Here is a 22155-nt window from a genome sequence, read left to right as displayed (position 1 = left end):
CACACACACGGTAATGCAGACCTGGTCTCACCCACATTTCAATCCTGCGATCCAGCTATTTAAAAGGTTCATTCTTGAATTTGCAGATTGATCTGTGAGGGTGGATAGGGTGGGAGGAAGAGCTTTTGTGAAAACACGGATCAATTATCCCTGTCTATTCCATCTCTTGGCCTATCGATCTGATGCCAAACACAAACCATTCAACCAGAATTTATCAGATGCGACTGTCCATTTGCAAGTTTGTGCTGGTCACCTCTTTCAAAATGACGCTTTTCTAGGAAGGTGAGGCAGCTGAACTAGCTGCTCTTGCTTTAAAGAAAATGCTAGTTATGCTGCAACAACTGCAGCACAGCTCTGAAATTAGAATCTGAACACCATCTTGGTAAACACAGGATCTGAAACCTCAGTAGTTCTTGAACCAGAGACCGAAGGGATGCATGCCAGCCTGTGCATATCACGACCAAGCTCTAACCTTAGGTGAGAGTGGCACAGGGACTGGAAAAGGAGCTGTATCTCAGTGGCTGAGCATCTGCTAAGGTCGCAGATTCAATCTGTGCAAACTCTCCAGCTAGGGCTGCTAGGTTCCCTTCCCTGAAGAGTAATGGCCAGTCAGTGTAGGCAATGTTGTTTTAGGTGGGGAACCCTTTTCAGGCCAAGGACCACATTCCCTTCTAGTGACCATTTACCAGCTGTGGGAGGGGCCAAAGACAAAAGTGGGCGGAGCAACTAATAAAAATGCCATCTCTAAAACAGTAGGCGAGTTTCTACACACACTCACACAGCCCTCTCTACCCTTCTGCAGGGCAAGTAAGAGGCATTATAAGAGTCCAAGAACACATTCCAGCCAGGCAAAAACAATAAAAGAGGGTGCAAAGTTTATCCAGTGAGGCGTGTGGCTTGGAAGAGGAGGCGTGGCCTGGAGGGTGCAGACCTGAGGGCCAAAGAGAGGCCTGGGGGCAGCATTTGGCCCTAGGCCTGAGGTTCCCAGCTTCCTATGCTCCTCTGTCTCTTAACAGAAATAGGCCAGAGAAGATCCTGATCCCTATTCCAGCTTCTAGGTCAGCTACTCTCACTGGTCTGAAGAACAGTGGTGATTCTCTCCCAGTATTTAGCCTCTAGGCTTATTACACAGAAGGCTGCACTAGCTCATGCAAAGTTATGTTTAGCTTCATTTTCAAATGGTGATTAACTGAAGCGGATTCAGATTCAGAAGATTCAGAAACCCATTTATGATGGCTAAATACCAATATCAGACTTAAATGTTCATAAGAGAGCCCCTGCGACCCAGTGATTTCGGTTCAGGTCTGGGAGGTTTGGGTTCAAGTCTCTCCTCCACCCAGTTGCCCCATTCTGCACCTCCAATAAAATTGTGGTGTTAGATTTAACACAACATTTTATTACAAATTGAAAGTGCTAGGCTGTTAACACTTGAGCTTCAAATGCCTGCAGCCATGTTTGACTTCTGAAACGACCAACCTTGCTGAGTGGACAAGGAGTAGGAGTTGGAGATAGAAATAAATGACACTTAAGGGGAAAGCAACAGAGAAATTGACATGATTGGATTTTATCTTCTCTGGTGCTCTTATCCAGTGATCAAGGGAAATTCCTAAAGAATAAGAAGCATCAAGGACACTTTGGGCCAATTCACACTTCCTTTTGTGCCGTGTTTCTAGGCATAGGTCTGGGAATTCCAGGTCTGCGTCCCACTAGGTAAACCCACATTTTACCACTGAACTGGAGTAAATGGCAATCAGGTTTTCAATGGATTGCTCCATTATTTTGCTTGTTTGTTTGTTCTGGCACTTTCCCTGGGAAAATAGACATGTTACCACTGAATCAAACAAACAAAATAAATAAATAGACAGACAGACAGATTGGACACGGACTTGGAAAGCCACTGGAACTTTGCCTAGAAAAGTGCGCAGCAAAGGTTAAGTGTGGATGAGCCCTTTCTTGGTACTTGACAGAACTGCACCAATTCCCAATTCTCAGCTTGCTTCTGCTGGGTCTGCATGCCTTTGTTTGTGAAGAGCCCAAAGTCAAAACTCCAGGGTCCCAAACATGCCAGGCGGTTTCTGCAGCTCAGAGAAACATATTCAAAGACTGACTCACCACATTCAAATCAAAGTTCTTCTCCACCCAATCTTTGGCTTCTTGGAATTCTTCTTGCAGCTCCATGATATACAGAGTATCTAAGGCATCCACCACAGTTGCTCCCCGGAGACCTCCTGCATCAGCAGAAAACAGAACAGTTTGAAATGGATCTTTATTCTACTTCCCATGTGTTTATGCATGGATGGTTGTAAAAAACAACAACCCCAGAAACACTAATGGTTAAATGGCATTTAGCATTCACGTTATCATTTAGAATTTATACAAGATTCCGGCTGGCATCTGTGCTGCTGTTGTTTTTAGCTACATAATTGTTTTAACTGCTTTTATATATGTATTGGTTCTTAATTGTTTCTATATATGCTTTTATATGCACATTTATTGCATTGTGAAATTGCTTCAAGATGTTTCATAGGAAGCAATTCATAAATGAAATAATATGGTACTTTTAAAGGGGGCAAATTCCTTCCCCAAGGAGTTTATGCCTGAAATTGTGATTGGGATGTGTATGTGTGCCAAACAGAGAAGCTAGGCAACAGAGAAATGGCTGAGGTGTAAATGGGAGTTACAACACACACACACACACACACACACACACACACACACACTGCTTACTTGTCAAATTGGCTTCTAAGTGGTTTCCAAGTATAAAACCAATTACAAAAATATATCTACTCAGAATTAAAATATACAGTTGAACAATTTCATCAAAACATTAAATACATGCTTAAAATGTAGAATAAAACAAGCCCATTAAAGTAACATAACAATGAAAACAGTCAAAACAGCAATTGCATCCGGAGGTTCAGGTGAGGAGTTGAGGGAAATGCTTGTCTAAATAACTGTGTTTTCAAGAGCCAGTGGGATGTCAATACTGATGGGGCCTCTCATATTTCAGCACAGAAAGCATTCCATAACGCTGGTGCTACCAGTTAAAAAACCTGCCTTTGTGCCACAGCTCCATAGCTACATTTGCAGCTAAAAATTCAGCTGGTGCCGAGTGTCAAGGGGTTATTGCTGAAGGCTTTCCAGACAGGGAAAGTTCTGGTGAATAGTGCTGGAGTACTTACCACTTTGCCATTGAAATTTCAACAAGAACCCCAGTTTTCAAGCCATCCTTAAAAACACAGCTTTAATTTTTATATCCCATGTTGAAACAGTGTGTTCAGCCTGGGTTCATGCCAATTAATCAGTGCAAGCAGCATGATCAAGTCCATCAGCTGGCTGACTGGAGAACGTAAATGGAGCATAGACCAAGAGTTCTCAAAAACAGAGAACAGGCTTTCACAGCAAAGCAAAGGCAATTAGCACCTCTTATTTGCTCCTCTTAATCTCCAGTTTAATGAGCTTCACATGGAATCCCTGCCTTTTTCACAGATGCCACACACTGAGATGACCTCCTCATCAAGTTATCCAGTGCAACCCCGCTAACCTACACTCACATACCCATTTGCTTCCTCCTCCTTAACCAGTTACCATTTCATCAAAGCAGGAATAGCCAATGCGGGGCCCTCCAGATGTTGTTATTATTTCATAAAATGTATATATTGCTTGATTGTATAAAACCTCAAAGCGGTTTACGTGTTGTTGGACTTTAGTTCCCATCAGCCCCAGCCACCAGGGGCGATGTTCAGGGATACTGGGAGTTGTAGGTCAGAAACATCTGGAGGGTGCCCTGTTGGCTACCCTGACCTCTTATCTTGTGACTGCTATGTGTACTTAATAGCCTTTGGGGAAGGATTTTGTCAGAAGGTTTTTACAAGATCCACGTGTACAATGCCTATCAGTCCAACTGTATCTATCTACCTCTTGACAATCTGAGAGAATTCTGAACGACCGATAATGTCAGGTCTCCTAAAGCAGAAACCGTAACAATTTGTCCTTTTTCTTTTGTCTCTCTAACAATTTTAATAAAGCCTCTGCTCCTAATCTGTCAATTCATATGAACAAGACGGAGGTTCACCTATCCTCAGTCCTCCACAGAACAGTCTGCTTCCTCTCCAGAAAAGCAGAATTCTGGAATAACCTTACATGACTTCACGCTCTTACAGGATCTTCGTTCAGGTGTAAAAGAAGGGAGTGTATGAGTTATAACATGGGTTGCCAGTGCCCGGGGCCACACAGAGGAGGTGGGTGGGAAGGAGGGAAGTGGATGGAGTACGCATGCATATTCAACTGCCTAACGGTGTCAGAGGTGTCACTTCCTGGTTTGCATGGGAAAGTTGCTTTCAACGGAGCCCAGAGATGGAAGCATGAAGCTGTATTTAGGCACTGGGTGTTGATATTTTGCATCTGAGGCAACTGCCCCTGTGCTACACCACTGGGTATATGGCCTGAAGCATGTTGAGCAGGTTCCACTTCTGCATGTTTTCCCATTCAGCCTTCCCAGATTATGGACTGGAACAAGACCTGGAGCATGTACACAGTGGCTCAATTTGAAGAAGGAAGAAAAGAGGGCAAAGACATCAGTAAAACAATCTCTCCCTCCATTGAGTTTCTGGTGCCTGGATGCAGAGCAGAGAGGAGACAGACCCTGAACTGTCTGGTGTTTAAGGGCAGAAAATCCCTAGGGGTATATTAAGATCTTATAGCATTGAGTTTTTAAAATCTATGAATGACTCAGTGAATGCAATACTGCCAGGAGACCTAAAACAGAAAAACCCTTTAATTGGTTCACAACTCTTCTGATAACTCGTGGCACTCATCAGCCATGAATTCGAAGCCAAAATGTGTTAAAGCCTGATAAAAAGCAAACGGTGTGCTCCTGGGGAAATCAGCTGCAACAGATGTCTGCGTGAAAATAGTTTGTCAGACCACATATCCAGATCATTCTGAAGAGCTGCTGCTTGGGTCACACCAATATGGTTACGCATGGGATTCCTACCAGAGAAGCAGAGCCCCATTAAAGACCAAACACACTGGCAGGTATCTCCAGAATGGTCTCTGAAGGGATGCTTAATACAAAAGACAAGTTGCCTTACCACTATGACAGCAATGAAGAAATAGTGTTTTTGTTCTGTGTTTCTGGTTGTGGCCTAGGCAGATAAATGCCAGGAATTAAGAGTGAGGCTTACATATGCCGTGAGAGATAACAGAGAGCCCAATCTGAGGTAGATCAGAGCCTGAACAAATGAGACCCAAGACATTTTAGTGCTTGAAGTGGAGAGTCCAGATTATACACCCGCCATACACCAAGCAACACAGGGTATTCAGAAGAATGCTGTCTTCCACAGTGGAAGCTGAACATAGCCATTATGGCTCCCTGCCACTGATAGCCTTATCCTCCATGAAATGTCTCATCCTTTTGGAAAGCCATCCAAGTTGATGGCGACCACTATCTCCTGTTGGATCAAATTCAGTAGTCTATGTGCTGTGTGAAGAAGTACTTCCTTTTGCCTTCCAATGTTGCCTCCCTTCTAGTGTTATGAGATCCTGACTGACTGCATAGCTCCAGCGAGGCTGGTGTAACATGTACCCTTCGGACCAAGCTCTGAGACCAAACAGTCTCTCCAGGCTCTTTCTGGTTAAAGCACAGTTTTCTCCACAGCTGCCTGGCAAAGGCAGGGAGCCATTCTCTAGCTGCAAGAAATGACATGCAAGATCAGATAGCTCTCTTAATGGAGAACCCTTTGTTCTGTCAGACAATGAATGCACATTTCCAGTGAAATGTCTCATGTTTCTAGCACCGTTATGAATGCTAAGAGATGACAGCAACTGGCAACAGCAGGTTTCTAAACAAACACTCTGGGTGTCCAAAACAAGCCTTGTCAAAGGAATGGTGCTGCTGTATAACTAGCAGAGTATAAATTCCCTACTGAGCAGGGATCTAGTGGTTACTGCCATTGTCCTCCAGCAGGGGGCAACAGTGCAAATGCAGACCAAGCACAACTGACTCCAGCGCCCCACTGTATAAACCACCAGGGCCTTCATAACCTTGTCACACTACCAAGCAGAATGCCTCCAACCCCCTGTTTCTGCTGCCTTGGACTGCAACAGCAGAGGGGTTGTTGAGCACCCACCATGCCAGATTAGGAGGGCCAGAGGGCTGAGTATGGCTTTTATTGCAGGTTTTCAGTTGCAGGCTGTGGGATGTAAACACAGGAGCAGTCAATGACAACATTCCTAGAGTGTACATGTTAGAACATGGGGAGGGATGTCTGTCCAGCAAGCAGGTAAACTTCCTGGGGACGGACTTCCTCCGCATGTGACCAGAGGTGGGTGTGGCCTCACCTGTGCAGGTAAATGATAAAAGCACAGGGCAGGCAGCCATCTCTCTCTCTGCCATCTCTCTCTGCCATCTTCCTTCCATGAGGAAACATCTAAGGATGCTCTCTTGGCTCCCAGCCAAGAGAGGAGATAAGGACTATCTTGCTACAAGATAGATTCTAAATGTATTTTACCTTTTTAAAGCTGTGTGCCTTCTGGGATCATATTGTGAACAGAACGTGAGTAAACTCTTTTATACTTTTATAAAGATTGTGTCGTGTCTTGTATTTTAAGAGGGAACAAAGGGGAAATTACCAGAGTAATTATTATAGAAGGTCTAGCGAACCTGTGCACACGTTACCATTGCGAACTTAAAGGGGGAATGTTTATAAACTCTGCTGATATTTTGGGAACTTGTTAGCACAAGTTGGATAAGGATATAATTAGTCAATATATCCTCTACTGCACCCCAGAACATTCCCACACAGGCAACCTTCAAACTGAGTTGCTACCCAGCTCTGAAGCTATTAGGTGGGATTCAGCAAATTTAAGCTGCATTAATAAAACTGCAGTTTCCAAGTCACAAAAAATAATGTACATCCGCAGTCACCCCTGAGTGCAATTCGTTAGATGACTTTTCCATGATGACAGCCCTACGCAATGCTTAATTCCCTTCCCTTGTAGCTAGTCTTTATGTTGATGCACACCAACCACCCTGATATATTAAGAGAGGGTGGTACTTTCTAGAAATAAAAATAAATGAACAAACTTATTTATGAAATATTTATATACTTCTTGATTATAGCAAGACCTCAAAGCGGTTTACTAAAATAATAAAATCATGAGTAAAAAACAGTTTAAAACAACTATGTAAAATATGAAAAACGACAACCCAACAATAAGCTAAAAACCAGATTGGAACACATGCCAGCAATTCTACATGACTTGATAGGCTTGCCTAAAGAAAATGCTTTAGGCAGACACTGAAAAGAGTCCAGTGAAGGTGCCTGCCTAATGCCAACAGGCAGGCAGTTGCCAAGTATGAGTGCTGCCACACTGAAAGATAATTTCCTGCAAATCCAGAATGAGCGTCATGTGGCACCTGTAAGAGGGCCAGGTGGCTCCCCCACTCGAGGTCATTGAGCAGAAGCTGGGCAGCCAAAAGGTTGTCCTAGTTGGCCTACACAAACCCCCTCCAACTCTGTGGATTCTATTACTGTAAACTCCTGATGGGACTAACCATGGAGGCTTGGCTAAGCCATTTTTCTCAGCTCCATCCTATGTACAAGCCAAGTGATAGTGGCCCACATCACATGCTTAACATGGGCAGTATTGGAAATAGGACAATGGAGGGCTCACAGACCACTTGAAGATTGCTGAGGCTCTTGGAAGACCACTTAATGGTTGTTGTTTTTCTGCCTGTTGTAGCAGATGTAATGTGCTATACTAAATGCTGTATGATTCTTATTGTGTATTTATTGCTTCTTTTATTTCTTATAGGTCACATTTTGTTGTGTTGCAATTTGAATTCCATGGGAATAAAATAAAATGCTATGTAAGAAATAAAGGAAGGCATAAGGCACCATTGAAAATCAATATGAATATTCAATGTGATGGAGGTGCTGTTTCCCATCTTCAACCACAAATCCACACACGGACCACCCGAATGAAATTTGGGGCCAAACTCCTGCTCTATGCCAAACTGTACCTGAGGCCTCCAAATCTCCCCACTGCTCAGGACTTGGGACATTCAAACACAGACACAAATGTCTTTCACCTGGCCCTATGAATACCTATATAGTATTTTTATTATTATTATATGATGTTTTAAAGCCTGTGTGCATATGTATAATAATAATATTTAATATGGTTTCTGATTCTGCACATGGCCCTGTGATTCTTGGATGAAGGGAGAGTTAGAATTAAAATACTAATGATAGATAATAATATAATATGGCACAGTACAGAGGCTGGGAAGCCGCCTTACAGTCTCAATAACACAGTCATCATTCTCCTGCTGCGTGATAGAAGAGAATATCTATTCATGAGACCAAAGAGATGTGGACCCACCTGGAGGGGAAATCTAGCAGGGAGCATCAAGTAAGCTGCACTGAACTTTTAAAAGCAAATATTAGGTAAGAGCATCATAAATAAGGTTTGGAAAATATTTTAAAATAAATGCAAATAATTATTGGTAAACCATATTTTGAAGAAAAGCTGGCATTTCCTGCAAGGCTTTCATATGGTTGGACCAACTTCACTTTAATGACTTTTTGTTTTAAAGGCTTGCTGGTTCATTCAATTACTAGATTAACACTTTTGACAATTTTGAACCAGTCAGCAGATTGCTGACCACAACCAAATACACACACACACACACACACACACACACACACACACACACACACACATAGTGTGTGTATGTTTTTCTGGCAGTTATGAAAAATGCATCGAAAACTAGGGGCACCTTTGACCACTGCAATAGCAGAGAAGAGAATTTGATCATTTACCGGTATTTTATTTAACACATTAATATACTGCTTAATGATAAAAACAATCCACAGAAAATGAGACTATAAAACAACAACAATTTATCAAAATCACAATCACAAGGCCTACTTGCTCAAGGTTGTTTCACACATTATGTTTTTAAGGCGCACCTGCAAAGTTTAAGTTGTGTCAGAGAGAGAACACACACACATTTTCAATGCTTTGTAAAAAAGTATGTGCATGAGGGACCTGGGATTGCTTGTGACTCCTTGTGACACATACACTAATGTGTCTGCAACTGCACAATGTGCAAAGGAGGTTTTTAAGCAGTGTTTGGATGGCCCTCTATCACGGATTCTTTAGCTGTGATTCTTGCATTGTGGGGGTTAGACTGGATGACCTTGGGGTCTCTTCCAACTCTATGAAAGCTGCCTGTAAGCAACTGCTTCCATGGGAACCCTCCTGCCCATGTACCACAGCTCCAGTCCTGGTCCCAATCCTACACTGGTTGCTGTGTACATAGTTGCACAGGACCCAGCGCTCACCCTCCACATCACAATGCTGAAGATTACTACTGGATCTTCCCTCTTCAATTTAACTCCAAATGTTTGCTGGTAAAATACAAGCCCTGCTCCTGAAGGATCCAGTGGGCCACCCAGCAGTTGGGGGGAAACAAAACAGTGGCATTTTACCACACACACAGCTCTGCAGTCAAACTGAAAGCAAAACACAGAAGACAACAAATTGTGCAACCCCATGCATGTGCCCACTAGCCCCACGGTTATGTGCAAGGCTTCACTTCATAAACTTTTCACCTAGTTTGGTCCTCAAGGCAAACAATGGAATTGTTTTTAAAAAGATGCAGTGTTTAACTTTCTCTCATCTTGTACTACTGTCATTATTATACAAGCTAGCCAGGTTATCTCAGAGAACAAGCATTAGCACCTCATTTGTAGCTCAGGTTTCACATCCACCTGAGTAATAATGGAGGTATCAGGGAAGGCAGCTGAAACCCAGGTTGAGGGGCTGATTCAGTCTCTGTTCCCCTCATCCTTGGTCTGCGTGAACTATCAATTTGTCAACCTCAGGTCTGCTCATGGGCAGAAAGAACTTGGCAAGATAAGCCTGGGCTTCTGCCAGCTAGTGGCAAAATAGTACCAAAGGACGATGACCTAACTAGCAAAATCTGAAAAGAGCACAAGGGAAGAGAAGTCACCCTCCCTACAAAAACAACCCTGTCCCAAGCTCCAAGGCTGTTTCAAAAAAAAAAGCTGATTCTGTAACATGTTTACAAAATGCAGTGACCATGAAAAATAACATTGCCCGAGCCAGTGCTTTCCTTTCTTTTTATCAGCTCTAATGATTTTGCAATATTAATGATTATGTGCTTTTTATGCTGTTTTCTATTAATGGAAGAAATGTACCAGCTCTGAGCAACATGGGACACTGGCGAGAAGACAGGGAAATATGGGGGGGGGGAGAAACAAACACCCCCAAAGAGCGCCCGAGGCACAGACTATTACTGTGATATTGCAAAAGTAGCACATTAATGGGCTTGATTTAATTTGACGATATAATCCACAAAAGCCTTTCATAAAAGAGGAGAGAGAAGAGAGAACTAGATTCCTCCTCTCCCCCAACTAAACAGGAACTGCGAGACGAATAATAAAAGCCATGCTTAATTGAAATGAAGAAAAAAGAAGTTTGGATTGGCAAAGGGGCTGCTGTGTAAAATAAATGTCTTTAAATACATGAAATGCACTGAGGGATTAATAACAAGTGCTGCTCTTTTATCCAGCACCATGAATGGTTTCACTTTCTCTGTTGCAGCGTGTACACAACTGAGGACGGGCTTCAGTGATGCATTGGCCTTTTGTAACAAGACACAAAGCTATTATTTCATCCTGTTCCTAGAATGCTTGATGTCCAAGGAAGCAAGAGGTGGAAGGCTTGCATTTGTCTTACAAAGGGACTTAAGAATCGGCTCCTTTCTTCTGCAGCACCTTTGATTAGATCTGCAAATAAAGGGACAGGAGCAAGTAAGTGTGTGTGTGTGTGTGTGTGTGTGTGTGTGTGTGTACACACTAAACTTTACAGGATGAGCAAAGCAAAATATTTCTCCTGGAATAGTGTTCAAACCAATAAAGCTTTGCTGTAAGACAGGGTTGTGGAACCCGTGGTCCTCCAGAAGTTGCTCACATCTCCGACCACTGATTGACTGTGTTGGGGGGGGCAAACCGGAGTGCAAGAACATCTGGTCTCAAGTTCCCTATCTCTCTTATAGGAAATAAACATCTACCCAGGTTTTTGCCAATGGCCCCACAATATGTCCTGCTGGATCACGCCGAAGGCCCATTTAGTCTGACACTCTGTTCTCACCACAGCCAACCAGATGCCCCAAAATGAAGCTCACAAGCAGGAGCTGAAGTGCAACAGCACTCTCCCCACTTGCAACTAGAACTGGTCTTTGTGGGCATACTGCCTCCGACAGTGGTGGCAGAACACAGCCATCACTCCTGGCAGTCACTGATAGTCTTGCTGCCCATGAATTTGTCCGTGTCTCTTCCAAAGCCATTCAAGTTGTCACTAACCTCTTGTGAAAGCTGAATGTTGGGAAGATTCAGGACAGACGAAAGGAAGCATTTCTTTTAGCACAGAGCTAAAACAAAGGACAGATAGCTTTCTGAAAGTTCAGATCAGTGTAATGTCTCTCTCTTTCTCAGGGATGTACTTCACATGGAGATGGTTAGCCCATGTCTGGGCTGTACACTTCAGGTGGTTGGTTCCCGCAACTGAACTCTAAGCAAAAAAAAAAGGGGGGTTGCAGAGGGGAGGGGATCTATGCATTAACTAAACAAAAAAGGGATCTCAGGGAGAAGAGCTCTAGCCCCACCTGCATGTACGTTTCCTGTTTGCTGAACTGCACTGGCTATTCAGTAGGAGAGCATGCCATCATTTGAGCCTTCCAGTCTAACAGACCAGCCTATTTTTTGTCAAAGAGATGAAATGATGTCAGGCACCACCCAACAGGGTGTTTTTGTGTAAAGTTCCATTGCAGTGAATGGGATCAGCTCTTCCCCTTAGTTTCAGAGGGAACATCCCCCTTTGGACTGTGCCCTTTAATGTTAAAAAAACCCATATCTTTTCAGCCTAATGCAGAGGCTACCAGACATGCTCTGAAGTGGCTTCCCCATGGCATTTTTATTTTTTTATCTATCTATGATGAGCTGCTCTCTCACTTAGAACAGGAGTATCTATTTTCATCTGAGCAGCACTGAGGAGAGAGAGCATGTAGAGACAATGAGAATGGAAGTCAAAGGTTCGCTGTTTTACGCTGTCACTAGACCAGAGCGGACAGACGTCTCTGAATGAGCTCTTGCAAGCCTTGTATTATGACTGCCTATTTGAAGAGCAGGAAGAGCAGTGGTTCTGAAAACAGACCTTCCCAGAAATATGCCTGCATTCAGAATAAAGCCTCTATGATTCAGGAAAGACAAAACAAATTCAAACCCAAGCCTATCAGTATTTGACTACATCCATGTCTTCTCCTGAAAAACCACTGTTTCCAGCTGCTTTCTACAGTTAGAACTGGAAACCAGAAAACCCCTCTCTCCCACAAGGAACTGTTTAGGTAAAGAAGAAAACTACCTGTTTTCACATCTGAAAGGGGCTAAAACCCTAAACCATCCAAAAGTTCAACCTCATCTACAACCTAAGTTTCAAAACCAACAATCCACATTACTTTCACTTAAACCAGTAGTTTCCAGTTGCTTTAGTCTAGGGAATTCACTTCTTAACTCTTGCCTGCAATTTGGAACTCTGTTTTAAATAATGGAGATGTCCCTTTTTCTCCTTCTCTTACTCTCTCTGTTTTTCACAGGCTGATCTATACTGCAGGCACACTGGATCAGCAGGCATTCTTTCCCCTCAATTGACCCCAGCGAAGGACCACAGCTCAGTGGTATAGCACATGCGTTGAACGCAGGCTCAGTCCCCGAAGGCTCCAGCTGCAAGGACAATGTAGCAGCAGGTGATGGAAAGACATTTCCCCCAGATAACTGAGAGCTGCTGCTAAAAAGAGCAGACAATCCTGGGCTAGATGGACAAATAGCCTGAGCTTTCCTATGTTTCCATAAATTTTAGTTCAGGGGAGGGTGGTAAGAGATTGTCGGGAGATTCGGGGAATGGTTGTAGCTCAGTAGTATGGCATCATCTGCCTTGCATGCAAAAGATCCCAAGTTCAATCCCCAGCATCTCCAGACTATACTAAGCTATATGGAGCAATGATTTGACTCACTGGAAGATGAGCCTGGTTAGAGTGTGGTGCTGATAACACCAAGGTTGTAGGTTCGATCCCTGTATGAGCCAGCTGCCTACTCCTGCATTGCAGGGGGTTGGACTAGATGATCCTCAGGGTCCCTGTGCAATACGAAGCTCCATCCTTAGCCTCTCAGAAGATGGCTATACCCGACATGGGAAGCTGCCATAATACAGTCAGCCCACTGGTGCATCTAGCTCAGTACTGTCAACAATGACTAGCAGTGGCACTCCAGGGTTTGGGGCAAGGCATCTTTCCCAGTCCTACCTGGAGGTGCTGGGGATTGAACCTGGGACCTTATGCATGCAAGGCAGATGATATACCTTCCCCTATCTTTCTCCCATAAAATGTCATCCACCTGGGCAACCAAGGAAGTTTTAGTGCCATGGCCTGTATACCTGAAGGAGCAGCTTCACCCCCATCGTTCAGCACAGACACTGAGATCCAGCGCCAAGGGCCTTCTGGCGGTTCCCTCATTGCGAGAAGTGAGGTTACAGGGAACCAGACAGAGGGCCTTCTCGGTAGTGGCGCCCACCCTGTGGAACACCCTCCCATCAGATGTAAGGGAAATAAGCAGCTATCCTATCTTTAAAAGACATCTGAAGGCAGCCTTGTTCAGGGAAGTTTTTAATGTTTAATGCTGTACTGTTTTTAACATTTGATTGGGAGCCGCCCAGAGTGGCTGGGGAGACTCAGCCAGATGGGCGGGGTATAAATATTTTTTTAAAAATGGCCAGGACTGACGCCAGACTAGAAGGAATCCAAGTAATCAGTTTCCTCCGAGCATGTCTGAAACTGGACTGCTGCCACCTTCTCAAGCCCCTTGCCCCAAAAGAATGATAGCATTTTTTAAACATCTCAGGGGGCAGAGAGGTTGCCTTAAGGAGGGGACACACTACTGCAACACCAAGAACTCCCTCCTGGATAGTCACAACCAGCAGTCTCAACCTCAATGACTTTAGGAAGCTAGAATATTTTTGTACATCAGTTGAAGAGCTTGTACAACATTATTTATAATTCAGACTAGAGACAGTCCATTAAAAGACCAGCAATCCTGTGTGTACCTCAACATCGGAAGGAGCTGCATTTAGTTGCAAGCAGAAGGCTAGAGGCTGCAACAAGCTATCTTGCCTTGGAAAAAAAAGACTTTGAACTATTCCTCAACTTGGATGATGCTGGAAGATGTTGAATTACCAAAGATATCGTGGCAATTTCATACAAAGGCAAGCAGAGAGCTGGAACAATGCTTCACTTTGTTCAGCATGCTGGCAGGGTGAGTTCCCTAGTGGAACAGGGCTGCCCCGGAAAAAGATCAAATGCGTAAAATTCAGTCAGGTGGAAGCAGTGAAGCAACTAGGAAAAGAACCTTTAAAAGCTTTGGTCAGATGCACACCAGAGAAGACACCAGGGAGGTGTAAAGGAGGAAGGCAATTTTGAGATGGCAGGAATGCTGTCTAAGGCCAGACCAGAATGGCATCCTAGAACTAGTTTATTCTAGTTTCTCAGAATCACTTGTAAGGATTATGATCACCAGCCCAGATCTTAAAGGCTTTGAAGGGGGGGGGGTTTGACCACACACACCCCTTAATCAACATCAGGAATCCCATTTTTGGGATTAAAGTGTGAAAATGATCACTGGGAGTTTGCTGCTTTCCCTTCACATGAGTTGGTAATCTTGAGCCAGGAGACTGGCAGAATCACTGCCCATGGCCTATAAAGCAAGGAATTAATTTGAAGTATTAATGTTGGATTGGGGCTATTGCAGAATTTATCCTGATGGAAAATGCATCGTTCATTATGGACCGATATGGCCACCTGTTCCAAAATGCTGCGTGTCAGAATGATGGCAACAAAGAAGAAAATGTTGAGTTCCTTAAGCACCAGTTACCTAATCTGCCATAAGAACCGATGAGAGAGGAAGCTGCACCCTCGGAGGACACTGCCCTTTCTCCTGACTGCCCTGTATGCTTGAAACTGCCTCCCCAAACACTTGTGTAATGCCTCCTCTTTATTTACTTTAAAATCCCTCCTCAAAATCCACCTTTTCTATGAAGCTGCTGGCACAACCCCTATTTCCCATGCCCCACTGTAACTGAGCCGAAACACGTGCAACCCAACCGGTTGCAAATTGCATCCCTGTTTTACCACCCTGTTTTCTCTGCATCAGATTTTAGACAGTAAATTCCTTGTAGCAGGGGCCTGTCCTCTTCTACTCTGCATTACATTATGCACCCTGACGGCACTACAACACATCATGCACCCCAACAGCACTTATAGCAACATCATACCTGTTCTCTCTCCTCCCCTCCCCCCCCCCGCAAAACCAGGCTAATACCCATGCCATCCTTGTTGCCTTTTCAGAGAAACTGGACAGGGCAGAAAGAGAAATGGGAAAAGCAGAAAACTATTAAAATACAGAAGTTTGACTGGAACTTTAGAACAATCCTACTGCCTACCTAGAAGAAAGGGCTGGTTTGAGGGCAGAAGGGACTTTCCGTCGATCCATTAGAGAATCCGTCAGAGAATGACCCTGCCTTACCCTGGGAGAAGGTGTTATCTTGGAAGTGAAAGACTGTCACCTATAGAAGAAGCTAAATCCAAGGGAAGCCTTTGCAAAAGGCTTGCAAGACAAGCTAACTTTATACAGCAACGTCAGAAAGAGAGAGAGAAAGTTAAAATACTCTGCCTGCAGAAACGGTCACAAAACTGTGGAAGCCTTGAGAATGACACAAGGCTTCCATTTGTTCTCTTCAGCCGCAAGAGGAACTGCCCACCATAGAAGCAATTTCAGATAACAGCAGAAGCAATCTTTGCCCACTCCTCATGTCCGAGAACTGGTACCACGCAGTTCTAAGGCCAGTGTTGATTTATTCCATTCGTTCACAGAGAAGAATAGGCACATGGAATGAGTGCAACAAGGCAGCTTTGTTCAGTTTTCAACCCACCCATAAACCTTATCACTCCTCTCTGCTCCATCTCTTCAGCGTGTTGCCTGTGAGAGGTGCTGAATGGACAGCTCTTGAGGCAGAACAATGGCAAAAAAAGCAAAAGCAAAAGGCACAGGAAGACTTAGAATCACAGAATTTGGATAGCTGGAAGGGACCACAAGGGTCATCTAGTCCAACCCCCTGCAGCGCAGAAATATTCTCTCCAACATGGGTATGAAACCCAGGATCTTGAGATTGAGATTCTCATGCTCTACCGACTGAGCTAGCTTGAAGAAAACCAAGTCCATGGGTTGAAAACGACATGGAGCCTGGAAGGCAATTCAACCGCAGGCAGACCTTCAAGAGAACCAGTACGAGTACTTTAACAATGGATTATGTGACCACTGGAGAAATGTCACCCAATGAAACTATGGGCAAGTAATCTAGGTCAAACAAAATGGAGACACTTCCTTCACACACAAGCATAATCAGTTTATGGAATTCAATTGATTATGCTTTTGTGTGAAGAAAGCAGAGATGCTGGTTCTCTTGAAGGAGGTGTCTTTTCTCTGTTAAGAGAGGTGCAGAGATGCAGTTGTGGCCACTAGCTGAGATGTCATGGAGGTGGTTGGATCTATCAATGGTTTGGAGGCATAAGATGAAATGGAATATCCATGCCACAGAGTACCAGCTGCTGAGTAACAAGAATGGGAGAAGTCTATTGCCTACAGCCCTTTGGTTGGGTTTTTGGGAGACATCTGATGGCCACTATGGGAAACAAGATGCTGCACTAGTTGGACCCAGCTTGGTCTGATCCAAGGGCTTTTGAGGTTGTGCCCAATGTAGTGCTAAATTAAAGTCACTTTGTGACTGGCAAAATGTTCTGTGTCAGTGGGAAATTGTTGGATAAGCAAAGGAGGTAGCTGGTACTTTGTTACACAACAGATTGCAAAATATGTTGTGCAATGACTTTCTGTTAGTGCAACTGTTGTGTTGGATTCCTCTGTTATGCAACATTAAATCTCTCCTACCCGCTAGATCAAAAATCATTGCACTAGCAGACAGAGAATGTTGGATACTAATTCTTAACAGCCAGGTAGAGAGTATAACCCTGAAAAGTTTCCTAAAAATAAAATGGTCCCAAGTTAAATGTCCAAATGTCTCCTTCCTTAGTGTCTAATCACACTCTCTAACCATTAACACATCCTGCTTCTCTTTCCCCAATGAAATTCTTCCTGCCATAACACTGGCTCTTGCAAAAATATTCTAAATTCTGCTACACCTCACATAGGCTAGCCACATGAATGCATTAAAATTGAGCAAGTTTATTATGAACTGGAAATCCTGCACTGAGTTTTAACCACACATAGAATTTTTAGGCATGCGATTCACAAGCCTTGGATTGCATTCAAATACCTGTCTTGACTGCCCTGCAGGAAACAAATCCTGGACTGGAGCAGCTAATAAGCCGCTTTCACTTCTCATTTCTCTCCTGTGAGCCCGGGCCTCTCTCCTGAGATTGACTTAGAAAGGTATCCGTTAGGGCCAATTGTGGTGATGGTTCAGCGACAAGGAACACATCACCCAAGGCTCATTAGGAAGTACAATGTGTGTTCAGTTGCCTGTTTGGGGAATACTTTGGAAGGCACACGTCAACCCACACAGCCATGGACACTAACAAGTTTAAGTAAGGCTGTCATGTAATCAAGCCACAAAAGCACTAAGTAATCACAGACGCGGGGAGGGGAGGTGCTCCAAGATCCCACCCTTCAATTCACGTTTGCACTGATTGGTACAGACAATATAATTTGAACATGACAAAGAAAGCACAGGAGGAAGAGGAAAGCTCACAACAGAGTTGGAGATCTGCCTGTGTTCTGGGTGCAAAGGCTGGCATGCGCTATAGCAAGGGTAAGTGCTAACCAAGCCCAGACACGCATCCTGCACATCAGGTGAACAGCTGTAACTACCTGTGAGCCACCTGTCCTTCGGAAATAAGTTCAGGATTGTTCCACCCTTACTCAACAATTTTCAGATACCTCCCTCCCGGCATGCCATCCCTTTGCTCCTGGTGCTCAGGAATGACAATCAAAAAGGCAGTAGGTGTCAAATGAAGACTTGGGAACATTGAAGGCAGCCTTATTCCAGGTCAGACTGTTTACCCATCTAGTGGAGGTGTTTTCTACCCTGATTGGCATCAGGTTCCAAGGGTCAAAGGAAGTGAGACTTTCCTGCCACCTGCTACCTGCCCTTTTAACTGGGGATACTGGGGAATGAACCTGGGACCTTATGCACACAAAGCAAGCCTCTGCCACTAAGCTACAGTCCCTCACCTACAAGCTTTTCTCTTCCCACCCTCTTTGCAGGTGATCTGTATGGGTGCCTAACAACGCTCCCTTCAGTGGCTCCTTGCTAAACAAAATCACAACCAAGGAGAGAGAAGGAGGGGGCAGCTTTCGAGCAAAGTATACACTAATCCATTCTGTCTACGTTCAAAAGTGAACAGCACAAGTCATTAAAAAGCTATCATACTTAATCTTGCATATAACAGGGCGCTTAAACGCTACAGAGTTGAATTTGCAAATAGCTTTTCTTGCTAACTTTAATAATGGAGTTTACAACTGAAAAGAAAGGAGGAGGGGGCGAGAGAGAGAAGACAAGAATTTAGATGAGAACAATATAAATCCAGATCAAAAATGAAAGGCCTCGACTCCCACTACTCTTATGTCAAATCATATTTGTCAAAACAAAATTAGTGCCAAGATCTTGTTTGGAATAGAAATTAGGATGCTGTTTCTATGAGACCTGGTTTACTTAATACTTTGTGCTTAGTCACAGAAGAGTTCAGTTATTCATTCAATTCAGTCATACCTCTTGCAGGTCCTAAGGAGCTGCCAAAAGACAGGTCACAGGACATTAGGCAAAAGCAGTCGCTTCTGCTGTTGTTGTTGCCTAGATAGGGATTCAAATGTGCTCAGCAGCTTTGATTTACACTGCTGCCTCATTAAACTAGAAGTCCAGAAAGGCAGGACCTCGCTGTTATGAGTTTAACAACAGCTATGAAGCTCAGATGTCAAATTTTGGTGCTAGGGTTGTGTGCTTGGGCCTCAGCCAACATGCCAATGGTTGGGGATGATGGGAATTGTAATTCAGCAACATCTGGAGGTACCATGCTGGTTACTCCTGGTTCAGACTATTTAGTTAGCAAGAGCCAGTGGTCCAAATTCTGTAACTCCTCAAGGTCCAACAAATATTTATAGGGCAGCATCTTGGGAAATGCTTTTAGAAGGCAGGGAAAAGGCAACTGTTTCAGCAGAGTTGTTTACAAGTGCTCAGGTGCAGGGCCAGGAGCCAGGAAATGCTGAATTCTAATATTGACATATGCTTCACTTTAATTTTAGATTTACTTCAACGCCTGCATTGATTTACTTACAGACTCTAGGCCAGTTGTTCAGTATTTAGGGGAAGGGCTACAGCACATGTGCTTTGCATGCAGAAAACCACAGCTCCAGTCCTTTACCTCCTCATTTATTTATGTCATACTGGGATATTTATACATCATCACCTTTCCATTCTGCAACACGGCTTCTAGAGTTCCAGTGTTGTGTGATTAGAGTGTTTCGATGGCAAACTCTCTACCCAAACATGAAATTCACTGGGTGACTATGGGCCAGTCAGTCACCCTCTCTCAGCCTTGTTATAGTTCAGAACTTAACTGGTTAAATTCCCTGGTGTGTGTCACCTGCTGACGTCAGCTTACAGAAGCTGGGCGGAGACAGAAGCTTTTAGAAGCTAAGGAGGAGGAGTTTTTCCCTGTACTTTCACTTCTTCTCTCTGTGTATCTGTGAGAGAGACATGGCTGAAAGAAGCCCTGGTCTTTGTTGGTAAAATGTTTTAATAAAGAGCTGTAAATAGACAAATCTGTCTATGTGTGCTTACAAGGAGAAAGTCTGCTTTACACGCTGTGTTCTACTCTGCTAAAAGCCGTGACTGAGAAGAGACAGCAGGAGTTATTGCACAGCTTGGGAGGAAGCGTGCCGGACCGCTGTAAGTGATTGATTGGGATCGTAAAGCTGTCTGAAGTCGCGGCTCTATCGATCAGGGAGGATCGATATATATCCGAACAGGTTATGGAAGGTCAGCCAACGCTCGTAAAGCAGTCGGTGTGAGCTCCAGGAATGTCTTTGAAGTTAGCGTTCTGAGGCTGAGGGGCCGTCGGAGGCCAACGGGAGCCAACTGGGTGCCGGAGAGCAAGAATGATTAATTGCCTGCTTCCGAGAGGCAGTGAGAGCTTCTGATACAGAGAGCTGGAGCTAAAAAGCAGCTAAGAGCTGGGAGCTGAGACGCAGCCGATAACGTTTCTCCACGGAAGGGAGAGCCAAGCAGCTGGTACGGAGTAAGTACAGCTTGGGGCACCTTGGGAGAACGGGAGAAGATGGCTGAAAGCCAGGATATACCTCTGGAAAAGCTCACTCTAAAGAGTTGGGCAACGTGGTCCAGAAAAATAAGGGGGTTGTTCTTGGTTGAAGGGCTCTGGGAAGCAAACCAATGGGAGCCAAAATCACCCCTTGGCCGGCCAGCAGCTGGAGCAGGTGAAGCAAGCTGTGGGGCTGTGTTGGCTGAAGATAGCCAGAGGCTGCATCAAGAGCTAGAAATGCTCAAAGCATGTGTTGATGCATCACTGAGGCCTCATTTGGAGGGCATAACGACAGCGTGGGCTGCCTGGAATGTGCTGAAGGGCTTGTGTGAGGCGTCAGCGAAAGGCCTGAGTCCTGGAGGAAGCCCTGGAGAGGCAGAAGGATGCCCAGAAAGCCCAATAGGGGCTGAGACAGTGTTGGGGAGCTGTTGTAATGCTTCTACACGTCTGTGTGATGGACTGAGTCCTGGAGAGGCTGGACTGGCAGGCCCTGTTCCCGATGTCTTAGCCTCTAGGAGCGCTAGTGAGCAGATCGGGGGGGCGAAGAGTTCCAAAGGCAAGTTTAAAGAACTTTCCCTTTGTGCTGAAGCGAAGAGCAGCTTCAGGGGGGGCCAGGCTGGTGGAAGGCACCGTTCCAGAAGGAGGAAGGCCAGGCCAGCTGGGAGGAGCCCCGGGCAGTGTTTTTCCACTGGAGTTCAACGTCTGCGTGGCAGTTGCCCCCACCGGAGCAGAGAGCCGATGCAGGATGTTTGCAAAGACTTTTCCCATGGGAATCAGGCAGGTCTCCGTAGCAACAGGCCTGGGAAGACAAGCAGGCGTGGAACTGAGCCAGGTGGTCGTGGTAAACAGCAGGAAGAGTCTTATCAAGTTTCTGCGAGTATGGCAGTGTTCGAAGACGGCCGAGTGGAAGATTCCGAGATGGCCTTTGTAATAGACTCTGCAGCTAACCGCAACATGGTTCCAGAGACCCCTGCAGTCGAGAGGTGGAATTGCACGGCAGTTCCGAAGGGACAGACCATTAAGTTTGCGAATGGACAGAAAACTAGAGTTCTCAAATGTACTAATGCCTATCTTTCTGTTTTACAGGAGACGGTGGATTTTTGTGTTGTTCCGGAGATTCATCACTGTTTGTTATCTGTGCCTTATTTGTTAAGTAAGGGGTTCAAAGTTTGTTTTGAAAATGATGTCTGCACAATCTCCAGAGAGGGGAGGTTACTGGCCAAAGTGCGGAAGGGACAGAATGATCTTTTCATTCTTAAAACGTCTCTTGGGGGTGAGGGGAAGGTTGAGAAAGCACAAGCGTTGCGTGCTACAGTTCCCAACCAGCGTGCTACAATTCCCGCTCATCATGTTACATGTGCATGCGTATGGCATCAGAGAACGATTCACAATCCTTTAGAGGATTTGCAGGCGTTACCTGAGGTTGTTACAGGTTGTAAAATTAGAAATTGTCAAAGTGCCATTAATTGTGACACTTGCAAGCAAGCAAAGGTGAGAGGGTGCAGTTACCCAAAGGTGGAACGTGTAGCCACTAAACCTTTTGAGCTGGTACACATAGATTTGTCCAGTCCTGTCAAGGCACAGAGTCTAGGGGGGGGCCAGGTTTCTGCTAACTTTTCTGGATGATTATTCGCAGAATTCCTGGACTCACGGTCTCAAATCCAGGGAGGATGCAGCACAGCTGA

At 44.7% G+C, this 22155-nt stretch overlaps 1 protein-coding gene across 1 annotated transcript in view; it reads right to left on the bottom strand.

The window, feature by feature from the left end:
- MAN1C1 (mannosidase alpha class 1C member 1) overlaps positions 1-22155 on the bottom strand; it is a 132742-nt gene that overhangs the window by 30767 nt on the left and 79820 nt on the right. The window contains exon 3 of the mRNA XM_081921471.1: positions 2113-2228. Coding sequence (XP_081777597.1) covers positions 2113-2228 — 116 coding nt within the window. The remainder of the gene's footprint in view (positions 1-2112; positions 2229-22155) is intronic.

This window comes from Podarcis melisellensis, assembly GCF_964234715.1.
Source record: "Podarcis melisellensis genome assembly, chromosome: 8".
Classification (NCBI taxonomy): Eukaryota; Metazoa; Chordata; class Lepidosauria; order Squamata; family Lacertidae; genus Podarcis; species Podarcis melisellensis.
This window is presented reverse-complemented; position numbering and strand designations above follow the sequence as displayed.